This window comes from Lycorma delicatula, chromosome 4 (assembly GCF_047948215.1).
Source record: "Lycorma delicatula isolate Av1 chromosome 4, ASM4794821v1, whole genome shotgun sequence".
In the NCBI taxonomy this organism is placed as follows: domain Eukaryota; kingdom Metazoa; phylum Arthropoda; class Insecta; order Hemiptera; family Fulgoridae; genus Lycorma; species Lycorma delicatula.
This window is the reverse complement of record NC_134458.1, coordinates 108,865,837-108,893,191: the sequence shown is the minus strand read 5'-3', so window position 1 is coordinate 108,893,191 and position 27,355 is coordinate 108,865,837. Positions and strand designations below refer to the sequence as shown.

General features: G+C 30.5%; 1 protein-coding gene across 1 annotated transcript in view; it reads left to right on the top strand.

The window, feature by feature from the left end:
* Elys (AT hook containing transcription factor 1 homolog) overlaps positions 1–27,355 on the top strand; it is a 133,560-nt gene that overhangs the window by 13,394 nt on the left and 92,811 nt on the right. Inside the window, exons 4-8 of the mRNA XM_075363892.1 lie at positions 4,206–4,343; positions 10,151–10,298; positions 11,303–11,446; positions 19,129–19,312; positions 20,940–21,141. Coding sequence (XP_075220007.1) covers positions 4,206–4,343; positions 10,151–10,298; positions 11,303–11,446; positions 19,129–19,312; positions 20,940–21,141 — 816 coding nt within the window. The remainder of the gene's footprint in view (positions 1–4,205; positions 4,344–10,150; positions 10,299–11,302; positions 11,447–19,128; positions 19,313–20,939; positions 21,142–27,355) is intronic.

Genomic DNA, 27,355 nt, shown 5'->3' with positions numbered 1-27,355 from the left:
TGTTACTCATGCCATGAGACGTGGCTCCATCTTGTTGAAACCACAAATCTCTTATTTAATTCTAAATTTGCAATAAATTGCAGATCTGCATTAAGAGTGTTTTCAAAGAATATGTGACCAATTATTCTTGCCTTGAAATTGCACATTACACACCAATTTTTTGTGGGTGTAGAGGTAATGAGTGGATGATGTAAGGATGGCGGCTGGAGCTCATAATGTGGATTGCAGTAGTGATCATTCCAGTTGTTAATGTAACCACTCAAATGAAACCAAACCTCATCTGTAAAATATACATTATCCAACACACTTTAATGCTTTCCTGACAAAACTGATTAAACCATTGACAGTAGTGGAGCTTAGCAGAATAATCAACTGCGTGTAATTCATGTTAGGCATGAATTCAGTATGGCTTTAAGTTAATTAGCCAGGTAGCTTTAAACGTACTATACAGAGATATTCCTTTTTTTTTCAAAACGTTTTTGTAATGATTTGTAAACCAAGTTTATAAAGCTTACCCTAATGTCTTCCAATGTTTTATCATAAGTCCTGAAGCTTTCCAGCTGCGTCTCTTGAATGCAAACAGAACCACCTCTATATTTCTTTATCAAATGATGAATTGAAGATTTATTTGGTTATTCTTACCCAGGAGCTGCAATTGAAAAGCTGCTTGGCACAAAACAAAAAATTGAGTTTTTAAATAATTTTCCGCAATAAAAATCCTTTCTTCTGTATTCAAAAACATTTCCTCTTAATAAAAAACACAGATAACCAAATATAAATAACTGTTCACAAAAAAGAAATAGAAAATTATATCAGCTGGTTATAAAACTAATGCAGACTGCCAAGTCAGTACTGCCAACTTCTTCATCTGAAATTATTGTAAAAAGTATTTTGCTTGGGTTGCATTAACAAACACTCAATATTTTCCATACAGATTCATGATATATGATCTTTTATTTTTATTTCTTATCCAAGAGAATCTCATAATAGGACAAACATGTATGTAAGAAAACAGATATTTTCATTATCTAATTGTGTTAAATTTTAATAATGAATATTTATTATATGGAAAGAAAATTATTAAAAATAGTATCAGTTTAAAGGACACAATGTAGCTGCTATTCTTTTATTACAAAAATCCATGACAAGCCAAAATAAAAAATAATCAAGAAGACTGGAAAAAACTTGGCACAATCTAAGAAATGTAATACCAAAATTCTGTCTTATTAGAAATTCTGCACTGTACTCATACAAAAAAGTGAATTTTATAACCTCACAAATTATTCAAAGAAAACTTTATAATTTCAGATAGATAAAATGTGAAATAATGGTGAAATTTCATCACCTTTATATGTTTTATTACTATTCCTACTAAATCTTAAAAATTTTCTTTCATTGCATTTATTACAACGTATGTTATATGAAATTTTTTCATTCGTTTCACTTGATTCTAAATAAAAACAATACATGCATTATTATGACAGATTAAGTAGCTTATAAACAAAGAACACATAATAGCAAGATGGCAGGCAGGTAGTCACTTTCATGGCATTTTTAAGAACAAAAATTTCTGTCGCCCATATTTCAATAAATGAGTTAGCACATAGTCCTTTTGATTAGATATTTCTTATGGCCATATAAATTTAAAACTGTGATGGAAAAACAAAAAATCAAATTTTTAGTACACTTTACAGTTGATGTACACTACAGTTAGTTTTTGACTTTTCAAAATTAGACTTACAGTAAGCCAAGAAACATATAATTCCTAAAGGGGAAATGTTTTGCTCTTTTCTAAGTCCTTAAAGACCTTACAGAAATTTTTCTTATTCGCTCTTGACTGCTGAACACATATCTTTATCAGTGCTGACCCGTCAAGATAACACTGATACTGGTCTCTTGGTAAGATCTATAACATATTTATTTATTATTTTTATGTATAATATAATTTGCCTCACAAGAATGTGTACTAGTTAAAACTGATAATAGCAAGGATGAGTAGTTAGGTGACAACTTGCGGCCATTTTAAAAGATTGAAGAAAACAGTTTGTCTTTTTCTGACTACCATCTAATATGTAGAGTAGTACAACTGGATTCTTTTTTGTTAAACTTTTGATGTCTTCTTTGTTTTTTTCTATCTTTCATAGTGCTTAATAAAGGAATTGTATAATATACTTATTAAACCATTTCTTCCCAATGTTGCGTAAATGCAACAGTACAAAATGATGTGTGTAATTTTTTTCTGTAATATGTCACTTTTATTTTAGTTTGTGTTACTAATTCTAAAGTATATGTCGATTATATTGATATGTTTTTTATAATGTATTTACATATTTCTTTCCTTATGTGAACATGAATAATGGTAAAACCAGTGCATTCAGAATCTGCTTTTTTGTCGTAAGAAATAAAAGTATGTACATTCTTTGAACCAAATTTTTTGTTTTTTTATTCTTATGTTTAGTTTACTGCTGAGTCATTTCTATTATGATTGAGCTTTGGGTTTCTTTGTTATTCTATGGAATTTGCAAGTGTTGCGTTGGCGGTGGAATGTTGGAAATTTACTGCTAGTTGAGATACATCTGCCATGTGTAGTGTTGCTGTCATTACTGCAGCTACGTTATACACATCTTTCATATTTATTTACAGTATTTAGATTTTATGCGTGATAAATAGCTTTCTTGTTTCATAATATAAATTTAGTTATTAGTTTCTACCGTGTAGTTTTTATTATCACCAAACAGTCTTAGTATTTCGGTCAGTTTCAAAACCTGGTGCATTGTTTCTGTTGATGGTTACATCTGCAGGATTGAGCCATATGGTGGAAAAAATGGTGAATAAAGGACGGCTATTGGCCAGGAGAGAGTCAACAATAATTTGTTAAAATTAATTAAAAATCATATTATTTTCTTTGATATTTTTTTTTAGTGCTTACAGTTCAATAAGTAAACTGACGAAAATTAATTTTCTTGTAGCTGGAATAAGTAGAGAAAACAGACATCAAAATATTCCACATCAGTGGAAATATTTCTCAAAGCTCCAAAAGGAAGACATCAGTGAACAAAATTCTCAAAGCTCCTAAAGGAAGTTATGAATATGCTTTTGATAAAGGTGAAAATATCTTGGTAGTTCGGTGGGGAGATAATTCTGTAGTTACAGTACAACAATATATTATGGATCGGTAGAACCTATACTTAGTGAAAAATATATAACTGAGAAGAAGGAAAAGGAAATTATATAAAACAGTCAAGTTTTATAATCAAGGTATTGGGGGAGTAGATACTTATGATAATGCTGTTGTCAATTATAGGATCCGAGTAAGAAGTAAAAAATCATAGTGGACGTTATTTGTAAATAACATTGATACTGCTATTGCAATTGCTTGGAAAATTTATACTTTATCAACAGGAAATGAAATTAGCCAGATAAAATTTAAATTGCAGTTAGTTTTGTCATTACTTTGATCAGAAAAAATTGAAGAACGTGACATAAGTGACAGAAATTTACTGTTAGGACACTGCAGTAAAATAAGTTAACCAGAGGAAAAGACAGAATTGACAATATTATAGACAAAAATGAAAGTAATGCAAGACAAAGGTGTAAAGTGTGTCATATTCAAAATGTTAATATTTGTAAGAAATGCCAAGTGTTTTTACATGTGGACCATCTTAAAAAATTTCACAAGGCAACTGAAAAGTAAAATTTTAAATATTACAGAAAATATTGGGAACTGAAATTATTATTAATAATTTATTATTATTATTCAATCATATGTTTACAGTTTAACATCATTTCCCAATGTTGCGTTAATGCAACATCACAATTCGCGGGGAATTCCCAAAATTGCATGAACGCAACAGGTCATAACTCAGAAACTGCAAATACTAGTTTCCCTTTCTTGTCCTACTTTTTAAATTGGGTTGTAAAGATTAAGATAAAAGGAAAAATTTGGAAACTTTTTCTTTTGGGAAGAAATGGGTTAAACCCATTAAACCTCCTAAGAAGTGCCGTAGGACAGTATTTTCCTCAATTCTAAATTAATTTTTTACACTATATAATAAAAAAAACATACGTACCAAATAAAAGTACAGGCTTATATACATAGACACATTAAACTGAATCAAAAGGATTTATTAAAAATTATGAACTATAATGTGATGTTTATTCATTTAGCCTTTATATTTGTTTATGTATTTATACCATTGTTACAGGTGACGTGTGTATCAGAAATACCACCTGAATGGCCTGGAGGTGATTCATTGTTAGCAATTGCATGTGATGAAGGTACTCTGTATATTTATCATAGTGGTGCTTCCAGAATATTACGGACAGTTCATTTCAGTGAAAATGTAAGTTTTTTGATATTTCAGTTCCCTTTTTGATTATAAGAGAGTTACTGTGTAACTTTGATTATCAATCAGTTTATTACAAGTATTTGAGTTTGTATGCAGTGACAAGTGAAAATAAAATTATAGATCAATTCTTCTGTTACCTTGTAGTATTACTTCTGCTTTGTTGTTTATTAGTTTCTTACTTATCTCTAAAATTATGATTACAAAAATAAGTACTACATAATTTTGAATATCTACAATCTAATGTTCTTCACAAGAGTATATACTAGTTACAACCAATAATTAATAACAGCAATGATGAATAATTAAATGACATAAACCTTTGAGCATTTTATAAGATTGAAAAAAAAACAATCGTTCTTTTCTGACTACAATCAAGTACTTGGATTGAACTTCAGTTTTTTTTTCTCTAAAAATAATTGAATCGCATCCATACTCTATATGTTAATTTTTTTTTTTTTTTTATTTAGGTACTTCTGTTAGGGTACACTGAAGCTAAATTGAAAGAATTTTTGTTAAAAACAAATAACTTTTGTTAAAAATTTATTTTTAGAGAAGGAATGTTTGAAATTCTCAACAAGGTTTTACATGTTTCCTTGATCTACAGTATGCTTTCAGTATTCAGTATTCCAGAGATGGTTTGTATTTTCAAAAAGAAGTAATACACTTTTTTTTTTTTTTAATTTGTTGAACCTTCACTTTATAAAAGCAACAAAGAAAAAGTTTTAAATTAAAAATACTTATAAATCTAAAAGATTATACTTTTACTAATTTAATGTTTCATATTAATAATTTTCCATTAGAACATAAAAAAATAATAATTTAGGAACATTGTGCTTTGTACATTCTATACTGAATTATTAGGTTAAAAAAATAACAATATTAGTGTGTCAACACAGATGTACAAAAATATTTATTTTTTTAAATATTTGAATTTTATAATATAGTTATAAAAATAATCCATTGGTTTTAGATTTTTCTTTTATTTATTAATTTACATATTTTTTTTTTTGTAATTTAAAGAAAAAACAGTCACTATGAATCCTACCATAAAATTAACTAATCAGATTTTGGGGAGATAATTAGCTTCTCATATATCAACATAGAAGCAAAATTATTACTTGTAAATAAACATGTCGCATATATTTATGTTTTTTGACCACTCATTAGTATATAAACAGTTCTGTAATTACATCAAACAAATAATAAAAAACCTAAAATTTATGTAACATGAACACAATAATAATCATAAAATTTGTAATAACATAACTTCACTGCCATTATTGGAATGAAGTAAATTTAAAACGACACTCTGCATTCATAATCATTGTTGCCAACCACTACAACCCACTATGTATTTATTTTTAAAACATCATCTTCAAATACGATCTGGTGATTTATCATTTCATACTTTAGTTTAAATTTATAAATATAATATTTTTCAATTATATTCATTTTTTTTTATCGTTACTACAAAGTTCCAAAATTCTGATTTCTGTAAACTGATGTTTCTATAGTATTGTTTATATTACTTCAATTTCAATATCTAAAAAGTGTATTTTTCTGTTATTTACCATTTCACATGTAAATTAAAAATTTTCTATTATAGTACTTGGTGTATACTCAGTATACCATTAACTGCAGGTCTTTCAAAAAGGATGCTACTCCTTTGTTTGACAACATGAATTTATTACAAAATATTGATGTTAATAAAATACTTATACAACAGTATTCAGATTACCTTTAATAACTTTACAATAGATGTTCTAAATTATTTTCTGTGATCCTAATACAGGTCATACACATTTCATAACGTTTGCAGCCACTTTTTATAGTGTTTGCTCAGTAATGTTAGAAATCTCACTTTCAGTGTTGGCCTTCAATTTGTCAGGTGTATGAGGATTGTTTTTAAAAACTACACTTTTTTTGAATACCTCCAAAGGAAAAAGTTTGCTGACATAAGATCTGGGGATCTTGGAGGTCACAACCCTTTTGATATCAAAAAATGGCCAAAAATATCCTGTAAAAAATCTAGTGTTTCATTAACAGTATGGCATGTTGTGTTATCCTGTTGGAACCAACATTTTTTCTTGTTTGTGTAAATCTAAGATTGTAATAAACTGTTCAATTAAGTTGCAATAAACCGCACCATCTACAGATTTGTCAAAAAATAAAGGCCCTATTACACAATGCTGTGTAATTAATGAGATCACAGAATAATATTTCATGAAATCGCAAACAAAACATCAATTTTATGTGCATGTAATGGTCGTTTATGAAATGCGTGAGGATTTTAGCACTCCATATTTGGCAGTTTTGGGTGTTAATGTAGTTATCCAAGTAAAACAATGCCTCTGCATTAAAATAAACATGATCTAAAACTTCAATACTGTTGTCATCAAGAAGAGGACGAAACCAACAATACTGTAAATGTTTTCTGTGGTCTACTTCTTTCAGTTCTTGAACAACACTGATGCGATAAGCATGCAATTGTAATTTATTAGTAGCCTTGAAAGCTGTAGATAGTGAAGCCCAGTCTGTTAACTTTCTGAGTGATTTTCTTGGTGAACGAGTCAAACATTCTTTCATGTCCTCCAGAATTTCTACTGTTAACACTGATTGTAGACCTGTGCTGTTCTAATCATGTATACTCCCATTCTCATGAAATTTATTAATCAAATGCAATATTGTCGACTTATTAGGAACTGAGGAATTGGGAAATTTTATCCAAAACTCATCTTTCACTCTTTTGTAAAACTTACACATGCAGTAAGTCTCAGTAATAAACACACTTTCTTCCTTGGAAAAGAACATAGTTAACACAATAGAGACAAATTTATATTAGTATAGCACTCGTGCATAAGAAGGACATTTCAACTGTTAAAAGCTGCTAGCCTTGAGTGTATAGCGTTTCCAACTGATATATAGGGAGAAATAAAATTTACCTAAGTGTGACTTCTACCTTCTTAATCTTAGGGATGCATTCTTTTTGAAACACCCATTACTAAACTTTCAAAATTTTATATAAAAATCTGACAATTGCAGAACAGGTAATCTGTGATCCCATTGGTAATCCTCAAGAATCATCCTGAACAGGATCGGTTTACAACTCTAAAAAGAACTAGGAGAATAACAGAGAGGTTTGAGACCCTAGAGGAGCTGTCCAGATCAGATCTTGAATCTCAAGCTAATAATGGTTACAACAGAAAAAAAGCAGACATGGTGATAATATTTGTAGGCTTCAAGAAAACATACGATTGCATCCACAAAGTATCCCTACTAAAAATTCTAAGACACTTCGGACTACATCCCAAATTAATAAACATCATAAAACTGATCTTCACAAGTCAAAAGTGAAATTTAGAGGTGAACTTTAGGAACCATTTGAGATCAAATCAGAACTGCGACAAACCAATGGACTCACTGCTACTATTCAATTGCAGTCTGGATATGATAATGAGGGAAAGGCTGAAAAATGTCTCCAAAAATAAAAATGGTCAAAAATTCAAAACAAACTGCCTTGGTTTTGTCAACAACTTGGTATTGCTAGCAAAAGACATCAACAAAGCTAAAACTTAGATATTAAAACTTCAAAACTTTGCAAATAAAATTCGTCTCAAAAGGCTGTCATTTGAAAAGACAGAAATTATGGCCCAAAAACCAACACAATTAGAGAACTAACATAAACTGTAATAAAGTCACAATAGTAACCCAATTTAAATACCTTGGAGAAATAATAACATACAACCTAAATGAAAAAACCTTAATCCAAACAAGAACAAGCAAACTAGCTAAAGCATAAAAATTGACTGGTGCAGCTACAGTAAAAATGACTATCCATAAACACAAAAATAAGACACTACAACAGTTATAAAACCAGAAGCTACATATGTAACAGAAACATTCTTCCACCTGAACAAGCAATCAAAGATCGACAGACTTCAGGAAATCAAAACAAGGATTGAAAAAACCTGCAGCAACAAAAAGTACCAGAAAGACAGGCAGTGGTTGATCGTGCTCAACCAAGTCATGTACAAAGAGTTAGAACCAATCACTGTTACCATGTGTAAGAGGAGACTAGGATTCTTTGGACACATAATGAGGATGCAAGATTTGAGACATATATGTATATATATATATAAATACTACATTTGTCAAATTTTTTTCATTTTAGGGTAAACACTTCCCATCCACACACAAATCATGTATAACACTGCAGAACTCATCATGTTTTGTTGAAGAATTTGTTTCTAGCTATTTTTATTTTAAGCTGCCAATGTCTTATTGGCAACTTGAGTAAGCTTTGCTTACTTTTCAAGAATCTCAATAGAAAGAAGTCACAGAAAGATAGATTGGAAAATTTTTTCAATCATAGAATGTTATCACCATGAAATAAATCTATGAGAAAAAGTTATAAACTATTCATTGAATCTCTGGTAATGAGCGCAGTACCACTCTTTTGTTAAAATCAGTTCTCATTGTTGTAAAGTGCTGTCTGATTAGTGAGAAGCATTTGAATCATGTGTGTCTACTGTTACATTGACTGTTACTGCTCTTCCATTTTTGTCTTCAAAGAAAAATGGACCTATTATGCTAGCAGACTGTTATACTGTCTAACACGTAATATCCAATTATTACTGTCAAGACAAACAGTTACTACCCAAACACCCTGGAAATCATTCTTTTGTAATAAATGGAGCAGAACGTAGAACACTATTTTATATTACTTGTACAAACAGAAAAAGTAACTTTTTGTATGTCTAGGATTATTCAAACATTCTTTAATTTTAAGATTTGTTTATCTCTGTTAATAATTATTCTGTATTACAATTATCTGTATTAAACATAATTTAGGTAATAAGAATGTTTAATATTCTTAGACTTAAAATATGTAACTTGATATAATTACGTTAAATGTGATGTGTTTACAGTCAGTCTTTAACTACGCATTTGTTTTGGATTTTCACTTGACCAGTATTGATTGATAATTTTGTTAATTTACAAAACTACCTAATTGAAAATGTCTTATCAGACATTCACAAATGATTGATAAAGTCTTCATCTTTGACCAAACATGACAAAAACTCTTGAGCAAACTCAGCTGTCAATGTCACATGCTTTTAATTCTTGAGCAATTTGAATTTTATTTAATCAAATAAAATTCAAGTGTTGCAAGTTCCTTCATATAATAGTTGCAGAAGTGTTTAGTGGCTATTGTTTATTTTTGATTTATTGTTTTGTGCCATGAACTCTGCATATGATTATAATGTCTGAGACTGAAATGCATACGAAACATCTATAACAGCTTCATATGAAAGTTGCTGCTACCTTTATGATTTTCATGATACGTTTTAACAGCAGTTAAAAACATGCTGTTGACATGTGCGCAGCTCCGTAATTACTACAAGCAAAACATAGAGCATGACTAAATTGCATAGCTTGAAAGTTATTCTGATAGATTGTAGTACCTCCTTTATAATTGTGCATAAACTATTTTGAAGTTGCATTTTTCTCGATTAGCTTGTTATTATTTAGCTTTCACTTCACTTAAACAAGTTATTTTATTTTATCAACTAGTTTTGTATTTTCCCTTGGAATATGTTCTTTGATTGGATGTTTTCTTTGTGTTAGTTCTTCTGGTTTAGAGATCTTCTACACTTTGTGGAATTAGTACTGTATGTTATTCTAAAATTAAGCAAACTAGAAATAAAACAATTATGTAAGTGACATTTATTTATTTTTTATAATTGTCCAAAACCTAATTGAAATAAATTTATTTATACTTTATGGTTTTTGTTTTATAGGTAGTATCTATTGAGGTTGTTGATATGGGTATTCGGCGAAATTCAATGTTACCAGAAGAACTGCAGTTAATGAATGGAGTGCTTGCTGTTGGTCTGTGTGGTGGTGCTGTTTACCTTATCGATCTTTGTCGGAACTTACTTGAGAGATGTAATAACATTTATTTTTAATTTATGTGGTTTTATTCTTCAGTCACTGGATTTTTCATCTATTGAGTATTTTGATTCATTTTGTGCCTTACAATAATATTTTATTCAGTTATTTCCTTTATATATTAGCATATTTATTTATTTTATTTCGTATTTATCACATATTTCCATTAATAAGTTATAATTAATAATTTTAATATTTCACATATTTCCATTAATAAGCTATTAATTTAACCTTTAACGGAGAGGTTTGCTGTTTTTAGCCAGCTTTTTCATGTTTTCTGCCTTTTGTTCAGAACATTACAAACAAGGAAGGCAATCAAATTGTTCATGTAATAAAAGAACTGAACAGTAGTAATATGTGAACAGGGAAAACGGTTAAATGAGTTATAAATCTTTCCAGAAATGCAGAATATAACAAACATATGATACTGTGAAAGTTTCCAGATCTGAGGTTTTGTTGTATTGAGGTATGGTCATATGTTTGCTGACTAGAACTAACATATAACAGTTGAAAAATAATTCTTTGTTCAACTGTAAAACAAACATAAAACTGCAGTTAAAAGATAAACACTCACTACCCAAATACCCTAAAAATCTTTTTTTTTGTAATAAAATGAAGCAGAATTATTTTAATCTTTGTTACAAGTAAGTTCTGCTCTGACTTTTAACCAGTGATGACTTTTAATCAGCTTAATATTTGTAATAAGAAATGTTTGTGATTAGAACACTGTTATGTTTAACTTGTTCTACAAACAGAAAAAAAAATATTTTTTTTTGTCTAGGATGATTAAAATATTCTTTGATTTTTAGGATCTGTTTATCTCTGTTAATAAATATTCTGTAGTAGAATAATAGAGTTAATTATCTGTGTTATACAAAATTTAGGTAAGAAGAATGTTTAATATTCTTAGACTTAAAATATATAACTTAATAATTACATTAAATCTGCACACTACATTTTATAAACTTTAAATTAATATTATGCTTCTGAAAAATTTTCAGGTCTACAGGAAGGAAGTACACCAAGAAATGAAATAGCTAGTCAACTAATGGAAATAGATTTGCATAACGATTGTGAGGCTGAAATAAGAGCCAAAAAGTCCAGAGCTCTACATTGTGGAGACACATTAGCTCTGTTGTTAAATGGTAATTAAACAATAATGCAAACATGTTTGATTACATTTTTTTAAGTTTATTACCAATGTTTTTTTGTTTCAACTGCTAAGAATATTATACAATGAAACTAAAACGTTTGGTAAAACACAGTTGCTAGCTCATATTTATTAAAACAAATAGTGATCATGGCCAATGATGCATCTTCCAAAAAGTACCAATATTGAAGTTTAAAGTAATAAAATTTGAAGCATATACATATAAAACCAGTTTATCATTAAAAATTATCACAGGCGTATTTAGTTAAGTAATTGAAATCATTTATTGCATCATTAATTAATAAATTTCAATAACATTATTACTTACTCAAAAACATTCTTTTGTGTTTAAAAATTCTAATTAATGAAAAAAATTGTTTTGTTTATGAATTAATTATAGTAATAAGTAAGATGTATTTAAACTAAGATCGCAATCTGATATGAATTTTTTAGGCTAATTTACCACTTGCACTGCCTGGCCACCAAATATGATCTTACAATAGAATGTACCGGCCATTTTTAATTTTTTTTTAAATTAACAGAATATCTAGGAAATGTATAGTTATCATAATTACCTTGTGGCAAAATAACTTCTTTTGAATAGTATAATAATTAAAGAGTTACATAATGCATCTTCAATGTAACCTATTTCTTAAGAAAAATAAAAAAGTAGACAGACTGAACACTGACATGAGCATAATATGTTGAAAATTATTTATTATTAAAAAAAAGTCATTATAGTTTTTTCTTTTGTGATAGTTTTTGATACATGATATCTTTCACATAGTAATTGTTAGACATGCTACATTGATGTGAACTGTCTTTTCTGGTTGCTTTACTTGAATCTTTCTTCCCATCAAAGCACACTTAGATCATTTTTGAATTGTTTTGTTTTTAGACCTAAGCAGTATTCTGTTTGTTGTAATTTTTCCATTATTTTTATTTTTTATTATACTTTATTCGGTACTGTAATTCTTTATACTTAGGTAAAAATTAAAAATACAGAATATTGCTGTGGTGTCAAAATCTAAAAACAAATAAAATATTGCGTTTAGATTAATCTAATGTTTTTTCAATGCAAAATATGTATGTATCATTTATTTACAGTATAAAAACATTTATTAACAGTACATTTATTTATTTTATTAATAAAAATATTGTAATATTATCTTATAATAAATAATAATTGTTCACTTATTGGACAATTTATTATTTTTTGGGATGTTTTATGTATGGTCAAAGTATTACAATTGTATAGGGGGAAAAATGATGTTTTGAATGGGCTTTGTTCCCTAGCTGACGAACATTAATGTATACTGCTCTTGTTTCTTGCAGGCAAAATGCAGGGCTAATCTTGAAACAAACTTATAAACCTTTGATAGTAATCACAATGTTTTTGGAAGATTGTGTAAAATCAGAATAATGTCTAGTTTTTTTTAAATTAGAATTAAATGACTAATGTGTATATATATATATAATATCTTGAGTGTATATATACACTAGCTTTGCCTATGCTATATGATTACAGTGGAACCTCGCATAACAAGCATAATTCATTCTAGAATCTTACTCATAATGCGAAACACTCGTTAAGCGAAACAATTTTTCCCATTAAAATTAATGTAAAATATGAAAATGTGTTCCATGCCAAAAAATATTCAACATTTTTTGTGTAACATTTATTTAAAGAAAATTACTTATACATAAATTGTTAAGGAGCCGAATCATCCATATGTAGTTTATTATTTATGATACTTATCTAATTCTTTTTTACTAGAAAGTTTTTTTCTCGGCGCTCCAAAATTTGGTGAAAATGTGACACCGCATTATCATTGAATAAATTTATAGCGCACATAGCCACTGTCTTATTAGGGTGATGCTTTTAGCATTTCTTTTGTTGCTTTGCTGTTTCTTTGTCCTTCTCCACTGACAAACTCTCCTCTACAACTTGCTGTGAAAGACACTGTAATTCTATAAGCTGTTTGGCGGTCAGCTGTTTGTTGTGCTCTTCCACAAGCTCATCAGTATCATTGTTATCCACCTCCAGTCCCATGATAATTAGCTAAAGAGCTAAAGACAATCTCATTGACTATAAACTCTACAGGTACTGTCTGAAACCCCTCGAAGTCAATGCTGTCTTGCCAAAGCTTCTTCCAAGCAGAAGTGGGGATTCTCTTGATGACCGCATCGCACACCTTATCAGTCATGTTAAGGCAGGCAATGATGTGAAAGTGATCCTTCCAAAACTCTTTTGAGAGTTGGTCCCTTCAGTCACCTCAAAATAATGCTCCAAGAGTATATTAATGTAGAGTTCCTTTAAGTGTGAAATAACCTGCTGGTCCTTAGGCTGAAATAACGGAGTGGTGTTGGAAGGCAGAAACTGGATCTTAATGAAATTAAATTCTTTAAGGTCATCTTGTAGGCCTGGAGGATGGGCAAGTGCATTGTCCATAGCAAGCAAGACATGGAGTGGCAGATTTATATTGAGCAAATATTTTTTCACAGAAGGACAAAACACTTCATTGATCCAATCAATAAAAATGTCACGTGTCATCCAAACCTTGTTGTTGGTTGTTTTTCCAAAAGAGATCTTGTTGTGACAAGAGATTCTTGTCACAATTAAAAACCTGTTGAGACAGGTAAGCCTCAGAAAGCCTCTTGCAGTCGCTGATGAAGATTTCAGCTGCTTTTGGGTCAGAGCTTGCTGCTTCACTGTGCCTCACAATGCTGTGGATGCCGGTTCTTCTCTTAAACTTCTCGAACCATCCATGACTACCCTTAAATACTTCTTCAGCCATTAATTATCCTGGCGTGTTCTTAACGAGGTCTGCGAAAATAACTTTCACTTTCTGGCAAATGATGTTTTCATTAATAGTGTCGCCTTGTAATTGCTTTTCGTTCATCCATATGAGAAGCAACCTTTCAACATCGTTAAGAATACATAACTGTTGCATGGATATTCTTGTCACTCCCTTTGAAGCATCTATCTCCTTAATCTTGTCCTTGTTCTTGAGGATAGTGCAAATTGTTGGTGTAGACTTATTATACGTGCGTGCTGGATCAACCACGTTCTTATTCTTTCTTTTAATGATTTCATGTTTTATTTCTACAGTTATTTTTTTTCTCTTAATAGCTGCCTTCTTGTGGTTTATTCATTGGGGACATTTTTGCAAGGGTTATTTAACTTTACACAAGAGAAATCACAAACATTGTTTAAACACAAGTTTGGAAAATATGTAATCACAAACAGCACTAACAAGCTAGTGCAACGAATCCTAAACACAAATTGATGTAGCACTGGCAATGAAAGTTCCACATCTCGATTCCCCCCCGAGGGGAGAAGTTCCCACCTCGTAGCGTGTCCGGTCGCTACACCACCCCCTCCGTTCCTAGCCAAGTGAAAGTTCCACAGTACATTCGCACAAGTGAGTGACGTGAAGAGGAAGGGACTTCTTTCCTGCATCATTCATTAAACAAAATGTCACTCATTAAGGGAGCCATATTTTTTTACAATCTATTTTGTCCGTTATGCGAAATACTTATTATGAGAGGTGCTTCTTAAGTGAAGTTCCACAGTACTTGCATTTCCCATTTCAGTCAGAGGATATTTAGCTGGTCATAGCTCACTTAGCTCGCCCTTCTCATGTAGCTAGATGGCTCTGCTCCGTGGACCTTGTTGTGTTCGTTAAACTCATGCTTGTGAGAATAATAATGATAAATAAAAGTTAAAGTCTGCTCAGTTTATAAAAAAATATCAGTGCATTGTAATTTCTTCAGAGCAACAGTTTAGTCAGTGCAGGACTCAAAACTTATGCCTGATCTAAGAATGTGGGTTTCTAAAGAGTTGACCTCTACCTTAAAAGTATTAGTTATAACCTTCTACCAGTACAAAGTATGGGTAAAAATGTATTTTGCTTGGTTTTTAACATTACCCGACAAACACCACTAGGAGGTGACTACTTCATTTCTCTGTATTAATTAACTTTTATGCTATATCTTTTAGTCAAGTAACCGGAAATAGTGCAGCAAGTATTGTCACACATACAGTAACAGTGGCTATGTTTGTTAAGGCTTCTCCATCGCACTCCTTAAAAAATCAAATTTTAAAAAACCGAAAATGGTTTAGAGATTTATCTGAATAGGACTTGCAAGCCCCCCAACCTAGTGAATATCATATTTAGTATAGTATGAAGTTGAGAAAATCTGCAATCATTTTTCAAAATTTTTACCTTTATTCACCTCTTTCAAGCTCAAATTTTGAAAAATTTAGAAATTGGTTTTTAGGTACGAGGGGGCTATTTTTTAAGTAAGATCCAATTGGCTGTAGCTGTTGAATTTTGGCGAATGTTGAAATGTGGATGTGCCTCGGCTCTCAGCATGCCTTGCACATTTACTGACACCATTTGTAGTCGTAATATCATTGTGTATGGTTTATATTGTGAAATTGAAATGTTTCAAATAATTGAGCAGCCCGCTGATTGTGAAGTACAACCTGCGATTCAATTTTTGACCGCATGGAATGTGTCAGCAGCGAACATTCATCGCCAGATGTGAGGTTTAAGGGCCCAATTCAATGACTGACAGCAAAGTGTGTAAATAGGTAATACTGTTAAAGGACTGACAGGTGAACTGCAATCAGGCTGACCTTCTGTATCAGACAATTTTGTGGGAGGAGTTGATGCAAAAATTTGTAAAGATCAGCAATTCATGATTTCCACTATGTCCCTGACATTCCCACAGGTTTCTAGGTTAGTGCTATACAAAATCGTTTTTTAAAATCTTGCAGTTCAAGAAATGTGTTCATGATGGGTTTCCAGACTGCTTTCTGAAGAGCACCAAAAAAAGAATGGCTAGTGCTTCAACATTTTTGATGTGATACAGTGAGAAAGATGAACCTTTGGACCAAGTTGTCACATTGGATAAGACATGGGTTTCTCGCATCACTCCAGCATCAGAGCGGCAGTCAATGGAATGGCGACACACACATCTCCAGTCAAAGTGAAAGTCAAACAGACAATGTCAACATGCAAGATTATGGCAGCTGTGTTTTGGGGTAGACGGTATTCTGTTATTTGATGACAACAATAAACTTAGCTACATACTGCAAGACCTTGGTGAAGCTTCAGCGTGCCATACATAATAGGCAACATGGCCTACTGTCATCTGGAGTTTTGTTGCTGCATGACAAAGCACAACCTTATTCTGCTCTTCAAACTCTAGAGTTAATCAGATCTTTTGGATGGAAGCAAATGGACCACTCACCATACAGTTTGAACCTTGTGCCAAGCAATTACCACCTGTTCCGCTACCTGAAGGAGTTTCTCAGCGGTCAGCAGTTTGACACCAATGAAGAAGTGAAAACAACAGATGAAGACTGTTTATCTTCACAGTTGGTTGATTTCTATGATGTGGGCATAAACAGCTTAGTAAAATTCTGTTATAAATGTTTAAACAAACAAGATAACTACAGTATGTAGAATAAACTGTAAAGAGTGCTTTTGACAGTATATTTACTCCTAGTTTTGTTTGTATTAAAAAAAAAATGAATCTTACTTATAAAAATAGCCCTTCTATTTACTTGAAAATCACACACACCAAAAATCAAGTTGATGTCTTCATTTGTTACTGATAGATTAAAAAAAAATCCAAAATCCATTTTAATCATTTAAACTCGAGATTTCAAAAGTTCTAGAAATTAGTTTTTAGATATTCACATCAAGATTACACCCACCAGAAGTAAAGTTGATATCTTAATTTGTTACAGAGAGATTAAAAAAATAACCAGGTTTCAAAAAAAGTTCAAAATCCGTTTTAGCTCTTTAAACTTGTAATTTCAAAATATCTAGAAATTAGTTTTTACATATGCATGAAGATTACACAAACTAAAAATCAAACTAATATCTTTATTTGCTACCAAAAATTAAAAAAAAAAGGTAGTAAATTTCATTTCATTTTTACAGGAGTCAATTCATTCCATTCTGTTTTTTGGTTAAAAAATAATTGGTTGCTTGACCATCTCAGAAAAGCTTCAAAAAGTTCATATTTTCTAAGTGCATTCCCTTATGTTTTGATAGTTCAAAACTAATTTTTTTTTTTTTAATTTTTATTGTAACTGTTTAAAAAATGGCAGCCATTTTTGTTTTAAGCCTCAAGCTGTTTTATGTCCTTAACTATTTTTTACTTACGTTGACTTTAGTCTCAGAAAGTTGAAATTTATACTGAAGTTTGATCAGATTTTTATCTGGTCCCCCAACAGAGATATTACAGCTGAAAAATTGAAAAAGTTCAATTTTTAAGTGTGTAATTTTAAAGGATAAGCTATTCACCATTGATATTTTACATAAAGTAACTGTTTTTTTTATGTATAAAAGTATAGAAAAAACTGAGGCTGATTAAGTTCCTTCTTGAGAAATTACTATACGAAAATTGGATTTTATTCATTCACATTTGATAACTGGGCTGCAAAACGTACTTGAATAAAATTAAATTAGGTGAGTGCTTTGATTTGTAGGCCAGAATGTACTGAACACAATGCAATTTATTTGAAAAATCTAGAACAACCCAATGCTGAATAATTTATAAAATTGTAGATTCCTGTGAATGCAAAAAACAATTTTAAGCTTAAAACAAAAATGGTCCCCATTTTTGAACAGGTTACAATAAAAATCGTTAACTAGTTTTGAACTATCAAAACATGTGGGAATGTATCTATAAAATATCAATTTTTTTCTGAGACTGTATGGCAGGCAACCAGTACTGGATCATTTGGAATGAATTGGCCCTTCATTTTAACCGTTTAAACTCGAAAATTCAAAAAATCCTTTCTGAGTGTGCACGTTTATATATTTTCATCAATATATCTTCAGTAGTTTTTGCTGGGTGTTGAGGAAACAGTTGGAACAAGTTGCTTTATAGGTGCAGATATATATATATATATATATATAAAATTTTAAATAAATTTTGTTAGTATATGCAATGTTTAAGTTTGTAAGACGTATTATAATAACTGATTTAATATAAAATACCACTCATTTTCTTACCATGTTAAAGATATAAGAAGATTTAATTTATTGAACAAAATTATATACATACTAATGAAATTTCTTTTTAAATTTTATTTTAAGTATGTGTAATCTGTACATTTGACTGCTGAGGATTAAGTAATGCTACAAAAAATGCTGCAGTTAGGTAAGTGTTCTTACCTTTTTATTCTGACTGTATCTGGTGGTTATAATATATAATTGTTTTAAATTATTTTATTTGATACAGTGGTAAATTTAATTTAAATGTGATCATTGACATTAAATTAACTTCCTAAAATTAGAAAGAATTAATTTCCTAAATGCAGTTGGTTTCATAATATAGTCTGTTGTAAAATTTTACATGTTCAACATTTGAAGAATGTCTTCAGCATTTGTCTGCTTTTCATTCAAAACTTATGGTTTTGAATAATATTAAATTATTTTTATTAATATCAGAACCTCAGACATACTTCACATGCTTATTAACAAAAAAAATGTTAGATCCCTTATCTTAGGGATTTGACCACTAGACTAGCTGATCTAGTAACACACAGGCTGACCATTACACATCAATTGTCTAGCCAATTAACAAACATACTGTTTGTTTGTATAACATTTTCCTTTAGAATTGTGTTAATAATTTTTATCTTTTCAGAGAGTGCTTTGGCCCTTCCAAGGACATTCACTCTTCAGAGTCGGGCTGGTTCAACTGTTTCTCGAGTACCTAGAGAACAAGTGTCTGTGACATGTTTAAAATATTTTAAAGAAGTCTCGTGTCTTGCTGTTGGTTTCAATTTAAGTTGCTTTCAGTTATGGCATTTACCTTCATTTACTCTTTTGTATGTATATTATTTTAATATTATAAAATATGTAAGTCTTAGTATTATTGTAAGTATCTATCTGTTGATAGATCATGATTGTAAATTTTATAATAATTACTTTCTGTCAATATATTGATGGCTAATTTCAAATTCACTGTCTGTGAATTGACAGGTCTTATTTGTATTGTGTTATACAGTTTCTTTTGTTTCTGCTAAATGGACTTATTTTTTTGAAATTTTTTTATACAATAACCTGTAACGATATTGTTGCCAACACAGTGCATATATTTTATCGGACACTAAGATATTTAATATCACCAGGTTAAAAGCAATCGTTTGTCAGTTAGTTCAACAAGTGTTCTTCATTTTTGAGGATTTCAGAAAAGTGTGTTGCAGGACTGGCCATATTACAGGTTGAATGTCATTCTGGGTGCAGTATAAGGTGACTAGCTGTAACTTGCTATATGATGCATCAAGCTTATGATTTCGAGAATAACTTGAAAATTATTTCTTTAGTTGAAATCATAAGGGTTTCCTATATCAGGAAATTTTTATAACCGATATTAAATTGATCTTTGGTCATATAATTTACAGTGTAGTCCGTCAACAAAAGGTATAGCCCATAGTACAGCCTAATGTAAATTAATTTTATTAATTTGAAACACCTTTTTCTGTTGACATTATATTCATATAAACTTGCATTGGCAGTGTTTTAATTGCCAAAATTAATGAATCAAGTGAAATTTTATAATGCATTAGTTTTAGTGTTTTTAATAATTAATTTTATACTAATGAAACTTTTTTTATGTACCTACTTAATCATTTAAAAAAAATAAGAAAATGCTTTATAGATTTGTATTAATTAAACTTGCCATAACAAAGTTATTCCCAAAAAGATTTTTTTTTTAATTATTGATTTCTAGCATTTTTATCTCTTAATTCTGTCAATTCTGAAAAAATAATTTTAAAGAAAGAAAACAGATACTGTAGGAAAATATTTTTCTAATAATCTTTGTTTCATGTTATTATTTTTTTTAACTTTTTATGAAAATTAATTCTAAAAGAATAGCATTAAACTTAACCAAATTATACTTCAAACCCTAAGTTTTTATCCTCCAGATTGAAAAGAAGGAAAACCAATAATACAATTAGTGATAATACAATAAGTTTTTCCAGTTTTACTTAACATTATTTGTGCTACAGTCATAAACCTTAACAAATAAATTCAGTTTAATCAGAACAAGATGACAATATACTGTATAATTTCAAGAAATTTTGTTCTTTTGTGAGGTACTGATAGTTTTATTTTCTACCAATGTACTGAAGTGTTAATAATTTATTGAACTAAAATATGTTTCAAAATAGAATTGAATTCTTTTGAGGAGGTTATTTAATTTTAAAAAAAGAAAAGTAATTTACTGCGGAAAATAATTTTTATCTGAAATTTTTTAAAAGAAAAAAATAGCTGATTGTCAGATTAGGTTTTGAAATCAATTATCAATTGATGGTAGTTTATTAACTAACCAGGATATTTCTGAAAAGTGTTTTAAAAATGTATTCATTCCATATTACAGTTGTTTACTATTAATTATTTCTAGTAGTGTTCTTTTTAAATTAGCATTATTTTTTTACGTATGTAATGTAGATATGTATCGCCACTGATGGAAGTTGTACTACCTGTTGTTGACTTCTGCTTACAAGAACCTTGTGATGATCCTCGTAATGTTTGTTACATTTGGTCTGTGCATCAGTCAATCGGTGAAAATTTAACTTTACCATTTGCTGCTATGTATATGTTAAATTTTGATAAGAAAAGATATATACGTGATTATGGATCATATTATGAAGTAAGTAACATTAGTATTTTTTTTTATTGATTATTTGATTATTATACATTACAACCCTACTATTCTAAATCTATAATATTGAAAGGTTTTGGCACTTATTAATAGTGCTTACGTTTACAACATAAATATTTAAATTAATTTATACATTGTCTCCATTCTTCTATTGATTTTGAATATAAATAAATGGTTCTCTATAAATAAATGAATAAGAGTAATAGAACAGAGCTTTCTAATTGAGACATATTTCAGTTCTTAGATGATATTAAGTCTTTATCCCCTGTATTTACTTAGACTGAAAAATAAGTAGTTACGAGTTACTAATGCAATAAAAAATGCATCCGATCGCAGTGATTAGATCTCAAAATATGATCAGTTGCAATTTTTCCTTTCCTTATGTTATAGATTGGGATCCGTGATGTCTGTTGAGATGTTCTAAGGGATTAAAAATTATCTAACAAATGGTAAATTCTTTTATATTACTCAGGTGTTTTATTTATTAATATGATACTAATACCTTTATTGTTAATATTGACAGCTTTTTTAAAAAGTATTATATTTTAATAATTTACATAAAATTTCTATTTTTTATGTTTTAACATCAATCTTAAAGAGATAAAAAGAGTATCTTCATTGAAGAACAAACATAAATCATTTATTGCACATTGCAAGCTAATCAAAATGTCAAATCTGTATGTAAATTATATTTACATATAATTTATTCTGAATAAATTTAACTTCAGCATTATCTTTGACTGACCCCTTTAACAAAAAATGGTAGGGAAGCTGGCTTTAAATAATTTTAATAATTTACTGTTAAAAAAAAATACCTCATTTGGATCTAAACTTCACATTTTTAATGACAACTCCTGACTGATACTATGTATGGAGCCAAGGTTTGAGGTGCCAAGCAGTTTGAAAGTGTTGAGAAAGTTTTTTTCTTAAGAAAGTTTTCTGTCTGCCAGCCAGCTAATACTTGCAAATTGCACTTTGTACCTTGAGACTGGTGTATCGGCAATTTTTATCCACACTGTTAAGATTCATCTAAAAAATTAGGTGTATGAATATGCCATCAAGGCAATTTCCAAGATCACGTTTAAATAAATTAACAAAAAAGAAATTGTTTGTGTATATATATGAAGATTGGAAAATCCTTAAAGGACTACAGCACAACTGGTTTGAAGAGAGATGTGGAAAATGTACATATTGCCAAGAATTTGGGTACAACTAATAATTTACAGCAGATCAATTTAATGAACATCCCAACCCTGTAGGAGAAGACACCTGCTGTGACACTCCCGGTCGCCACACACTCCCCCCATCCCTAGCCCTGATGGGCTTTAATGGGAGTCGTCTTTCGGCTCTAACTTTTTACATATCATAGGTCTGTCTTATTACTATGTTATAACATTTTTATTAGTACAATACACAAGAAACCTTTTTATTTGCCATAAACATCTACAAAAACGCTGTAAGTTGTGCAAATTTGAGATTTTTATCGCCTGCCCCATCAGATTTATGTGAAGCCAAAATTTGAATTTTTAAAAATTAGTTTTAAAAATTTAGGGATAAATATGTCACCATTAATATTATTTATGGTAAAACTATAACATATACCTTCATATAAAAAAATAATCCAAACTGTGTATGCCATCCCTGCCTCTTGAAAAAAATTACCAAAAGTAAAATTTCACAGTTTTTCATGTTCAACTTTATTGGTAATTATCTCATTGAAAGAAGAGATATAGGTAAATAAACCACTGGATCAATCTTTTACCTTGTAAAAACATGAATAGATTGCTTTTTGTTTCATCCTTCCAGGACCAATAGGTTTTTAGTTATGATTTTTTCTGTAAACCCTTACAGTTACAAAAATAGGTGTGCACACTGTAAAAAAAATATGGCCGCCCCAGGTAAACTGCTTAAATAAATAAAAAATTTAAAAATAGATTTAAGGTCATCATGATACATGTCAGAAACAAGTGGGAAGGTTTCAGTTTTTTTTGGAATTGGTCAAGCAACCAGCTTGTTTTTTTTTCCACATTTCAAATGGATTGATTCACACTCCGTTGAAAATTGGTTTGTTTTTCCAGTCGAGGTGTGTGACGATTCAAGAACTGTTAGGATGTGAGGAATTGGCACTGGACAAGTATCATCTCATGTTGGTCAGTAAAATGACTGTGATGATTATGTAGGATGTAAAATTTAACTGTAACATCACCTTCTTTACTCATTTCACTTATTATTCCAAAGTACAAGAGATTGTCATACATGCAAGCAATGTAATGAGAGGGATACAAGTCTTCTTTCACATTTGATGTCACGTATTTTCTTAAGTTGTAAATGAGACTGGGCTTCTCATCACTGCTGATCCTTCTTGCTTCCAAAGTCCCAGAACAATCTTTTGACCTGTAGTTATGGAAACTTCTTGTTCCCGGAAGTGTTTTTATGTTTTCAAAGCGTTTTTCAAGCTTAGAACTGTTAAAATTTACAGAATATTTGGAAATGAGATGAAAATTAACTTTTGTGATGTTTTTGATTTTACAAAACTGAAAGAAATTGATTCTGAAGAGGCCTATGGAGACTTTCTTTTCGTGCCAGTCATTTTACAGTACCTCCAATCCTATCATATTTTGTTTTTCCGTGGCTTGTAGCAAAGAATGACCACTGAGCTTTTAATATTAAATCATTTTTATGCAGACAAAGATTCATTAAATTAAACTTGTGCTTGTATTGTGCTGCACAACCATCACTATAATAGTGACTTTTGTAATGTTGGGAAAGTTTTCCTTGATAAATTCTGATAGCTTTTCTTGTATTTTGTACACCATACAAGAGTCATGTATATCAATTCATCTGATATGATGCAGTGCGATGAATCTTCTTAACATAATAACAGGATGTACTGTAAAAGAGTCCGAAATCCAGTGGTACCCCTGAGCCTCATTCTGGATGGTAAAAGAGTAATTCTCATTAAAATCCATTGACATAACAGCAACACTTGAAGCAGAGGAATCTTTGAGGCTTTTAAAAACTTGCACTATGCAATGTATGAGTGTGGAACTAGATTTTTCTAGCATGGTAGTGAGTTCATCAATAAATTCATCAACTTTTGCATTACACGTGATCATTTGTTTCCTGTCTGTTGAAATCCATTGTTTGTCTTCGATTCTGTCCTCTTCATCACAGTCGTCAGTCTTTGTAAAACGTTTGTCAAATTATCTTTAGATGGGGCAGTTTTCGCAGTGTCTGAGCATGTATTCATGAGTAGGGTTTTCACATAGTAGCATATTTATGAGCTCTTTATGTCACTCTTAAAGTTGTCCTGCATGAATGAGCAGTATTACATTCTGGTGAATGGTGTAGGCGCAGACAGAGTGGGTTCTGCTGGCTTCTGCCAAAACACACCGTTTAAAGTGAAGCGTGCAGGATTTTGAAAAACCTATTTTGACTTCAGGATACTCCCATTTAAAATTCTAGTATATTTCATTTAGGTTGCTAAAAATTAACTGGTTTTTCTCTAAACTTACATCTTTCATGCCAGGTAAAACCCTTGACTGTTCATCACTGATAAAAATCTACAGCCAACATTATGACCTGAGGATTTAGTTTCTTCCCTCTTTTTGGTTCAGGTTCAGCAAGAAAACATTTTTCTTTGAATAGACTTTGGCCTTGCTGAACAGAGTAATCAGAAAATTGAAAAGTATCTTAATTTTTTTTCTTGACCAGGGTCAGAGATGCTGGGATTGTTTTAATAGCTTTCTACTGTTAATAACTTTCTTCTTTGATGTCAGTTGAGGTAGTTCCATCTTGTGTTACTTAACATCAAGAACAATTTCAATTTTCTTTTTCACATTTTGTTGTAATTTTTCTAGTTTCTGTTGTGAATACCTTATTTTACATCTCTCATTAAGTACATGTAACTTTAAAGGTGTACACCCCACATCTATTAAAGAAGCATTCAAAGAATTAATAGTCCATCTTTTTGTAACTCATTAACTTCAAAATTATTGTCTTCATTTAGCTGGAGTTGTAACATTTTACAACAGGAACATAATTTTTCTCCTGGTTATATTGAATTGTTCCTTAGACAATTCATTTGCATTTTCTATTCGAGTTTTGGGTGACAACTCATTTAGTGACATATTCTGTCTGTGTAAACTGCAATTATCTTGCATTTCAAATTAAAGTTAAATAGTAAGTTCAAATTTCTTTTACCTAGTAATTTAATACAAATGTTCTAGCAAATATCATTTAATTGTTATTGTGTATTTCTTTTAAAATGAGCAGCCTAGTTTCAAAATCAGTCACATCCAAAAATTTTGATATTGACTTTTTAGTGTATATGACTTAGGTTAGTCACACAATATATGCAATAAAACAAGATTTGTGCTTCTATACCAGCTGTATCACAAGAAAACTGCTTGATGTGTTTCAAAGTCAGCCACATCCTTAAATAATACAATACAAATGTTTGAAAAATAATTATTATGATGCACAGCTGATAAAGTCTGCACTTATATGCCTAGCATGGGAATGAAATAAAGCATGAGTAAAGACAATACCTTACCTACAAAATGCAGTATTTATTTTTTTAAATATAATCCCCATTTACACTGACATACCTTTCCCAACGTTTGACAAGTTTTTGCATTCTGTCGCTGAAAAATTCTGGCGGTCTTCTTTGATCCAAGTGGCCACAGCTTTCTTCACCTCATTGTTGGTGGTGTAATGATTACCTTTGAGATCCCCCCTTGAGAAGAGGGAAGAAGTAGAAGTCACATGGACCAAAATCCAGCAAGTTTGGTGGATGAGGAATAGGTTCAAACTTCAGCTTGTGTAGAGCTATTAGAGAGTTTGTGCAGTACCCATCATGCACAGATTTTATGGCAACCCAATTGTTCGATAATATGGCCTACTTGATATTTAAATATGCCTAACTGAATAGCAATGCGTTGCTGGGTGATTTACCAATGACTTTGAAGCAAATCGTTCACCTTTTTTCTATGTTTCTCATCATTCACAGAAACTGGTTATCTGCTGCAGGGTGCATCCTCGATTGTCACTTTACCAGCTTCACACTCGTGAAATTTCAACGCCCATCTATTTACAGTACTCCTGTCAACAGTTTCACTACCGTAAATCACTTTTAAATGATGAAAAATATTCATAGGATTCACATTTTCTGCTGTTAAAAATTCTGTCACTGCGCGCTGGTTTAATCGTGTTGACATATTGGCCATACTTGACTCCATTTCAACTGCTACTGAAAACAAACCGATTAACTGAATTAAATGATTATTGCAGATTTGTAGAGGGGTATATTATTTTAGCTATCATGTGCTGCCATGCCCAACTCGATAATACCTTTTGTCTCTGTGTAGCACTCTAGTGTGTAAAATTTATCAGCCAAGCCTTCATACTTTTTAAATTTATTAGAAAGTGTACTAAAATATTTATTGTAAATGTTATGTTTTTTTTTTTTAAATAAAAGTAAATTATTTTGTAGTCTGAAATCAACGTTTTTCTTTCAAAACCAGCAAGTCCCAAATTCTGTTTCAAAATCAGCCACATCCAAACAAAAAATTGAGTTTTCTGTTAAATGTAAATAGTTTTACATTAATAAAATTTTTATTATTTAATTAGGAATGACGTAATTATTCTACAGTGAATAAATCAAAATTTTAGCTATGAAAATGTTACTGCTACCAGTTTGGTTAACCAAAACACACAAAAACCTCACACACAGAATTAATACATAAAATCCTAAACAGTGTGCACCATGCTGTTTCCTCAGGAAGCATGCGTAACAGACTGACTAGGCAAGCAAAGAATAACTTGTCTGATTATGTGGCTGTCCAGACATGTATATCTCCTGTTGCAACTTGCACAGTTCCAGCAGCAAACAAACATGACAGCACACTTTGCAAGCTGGGCCTGTTTCTATCTTTCTTATTTTTTAACTCATTTAAAAATTGTAATCAAATAATTTACATAGGCCCTACAATGGCTCAATGAGTAATTTTAAAAACTTCATTTAACTTAAAAAAATATGCAAACCCAGAATGAAAACCCAAAAAGTTCTATTTATATTATAGCCCATTTCATAAATATTATTTAGGAAATAAAATTTGTCATTATCCTTTCCCTTCTTGAGATTTTGAGTTTAACGCTAAACCATATTTTCGTTTTTAAAAATCTTAGAGATGCAAAAATA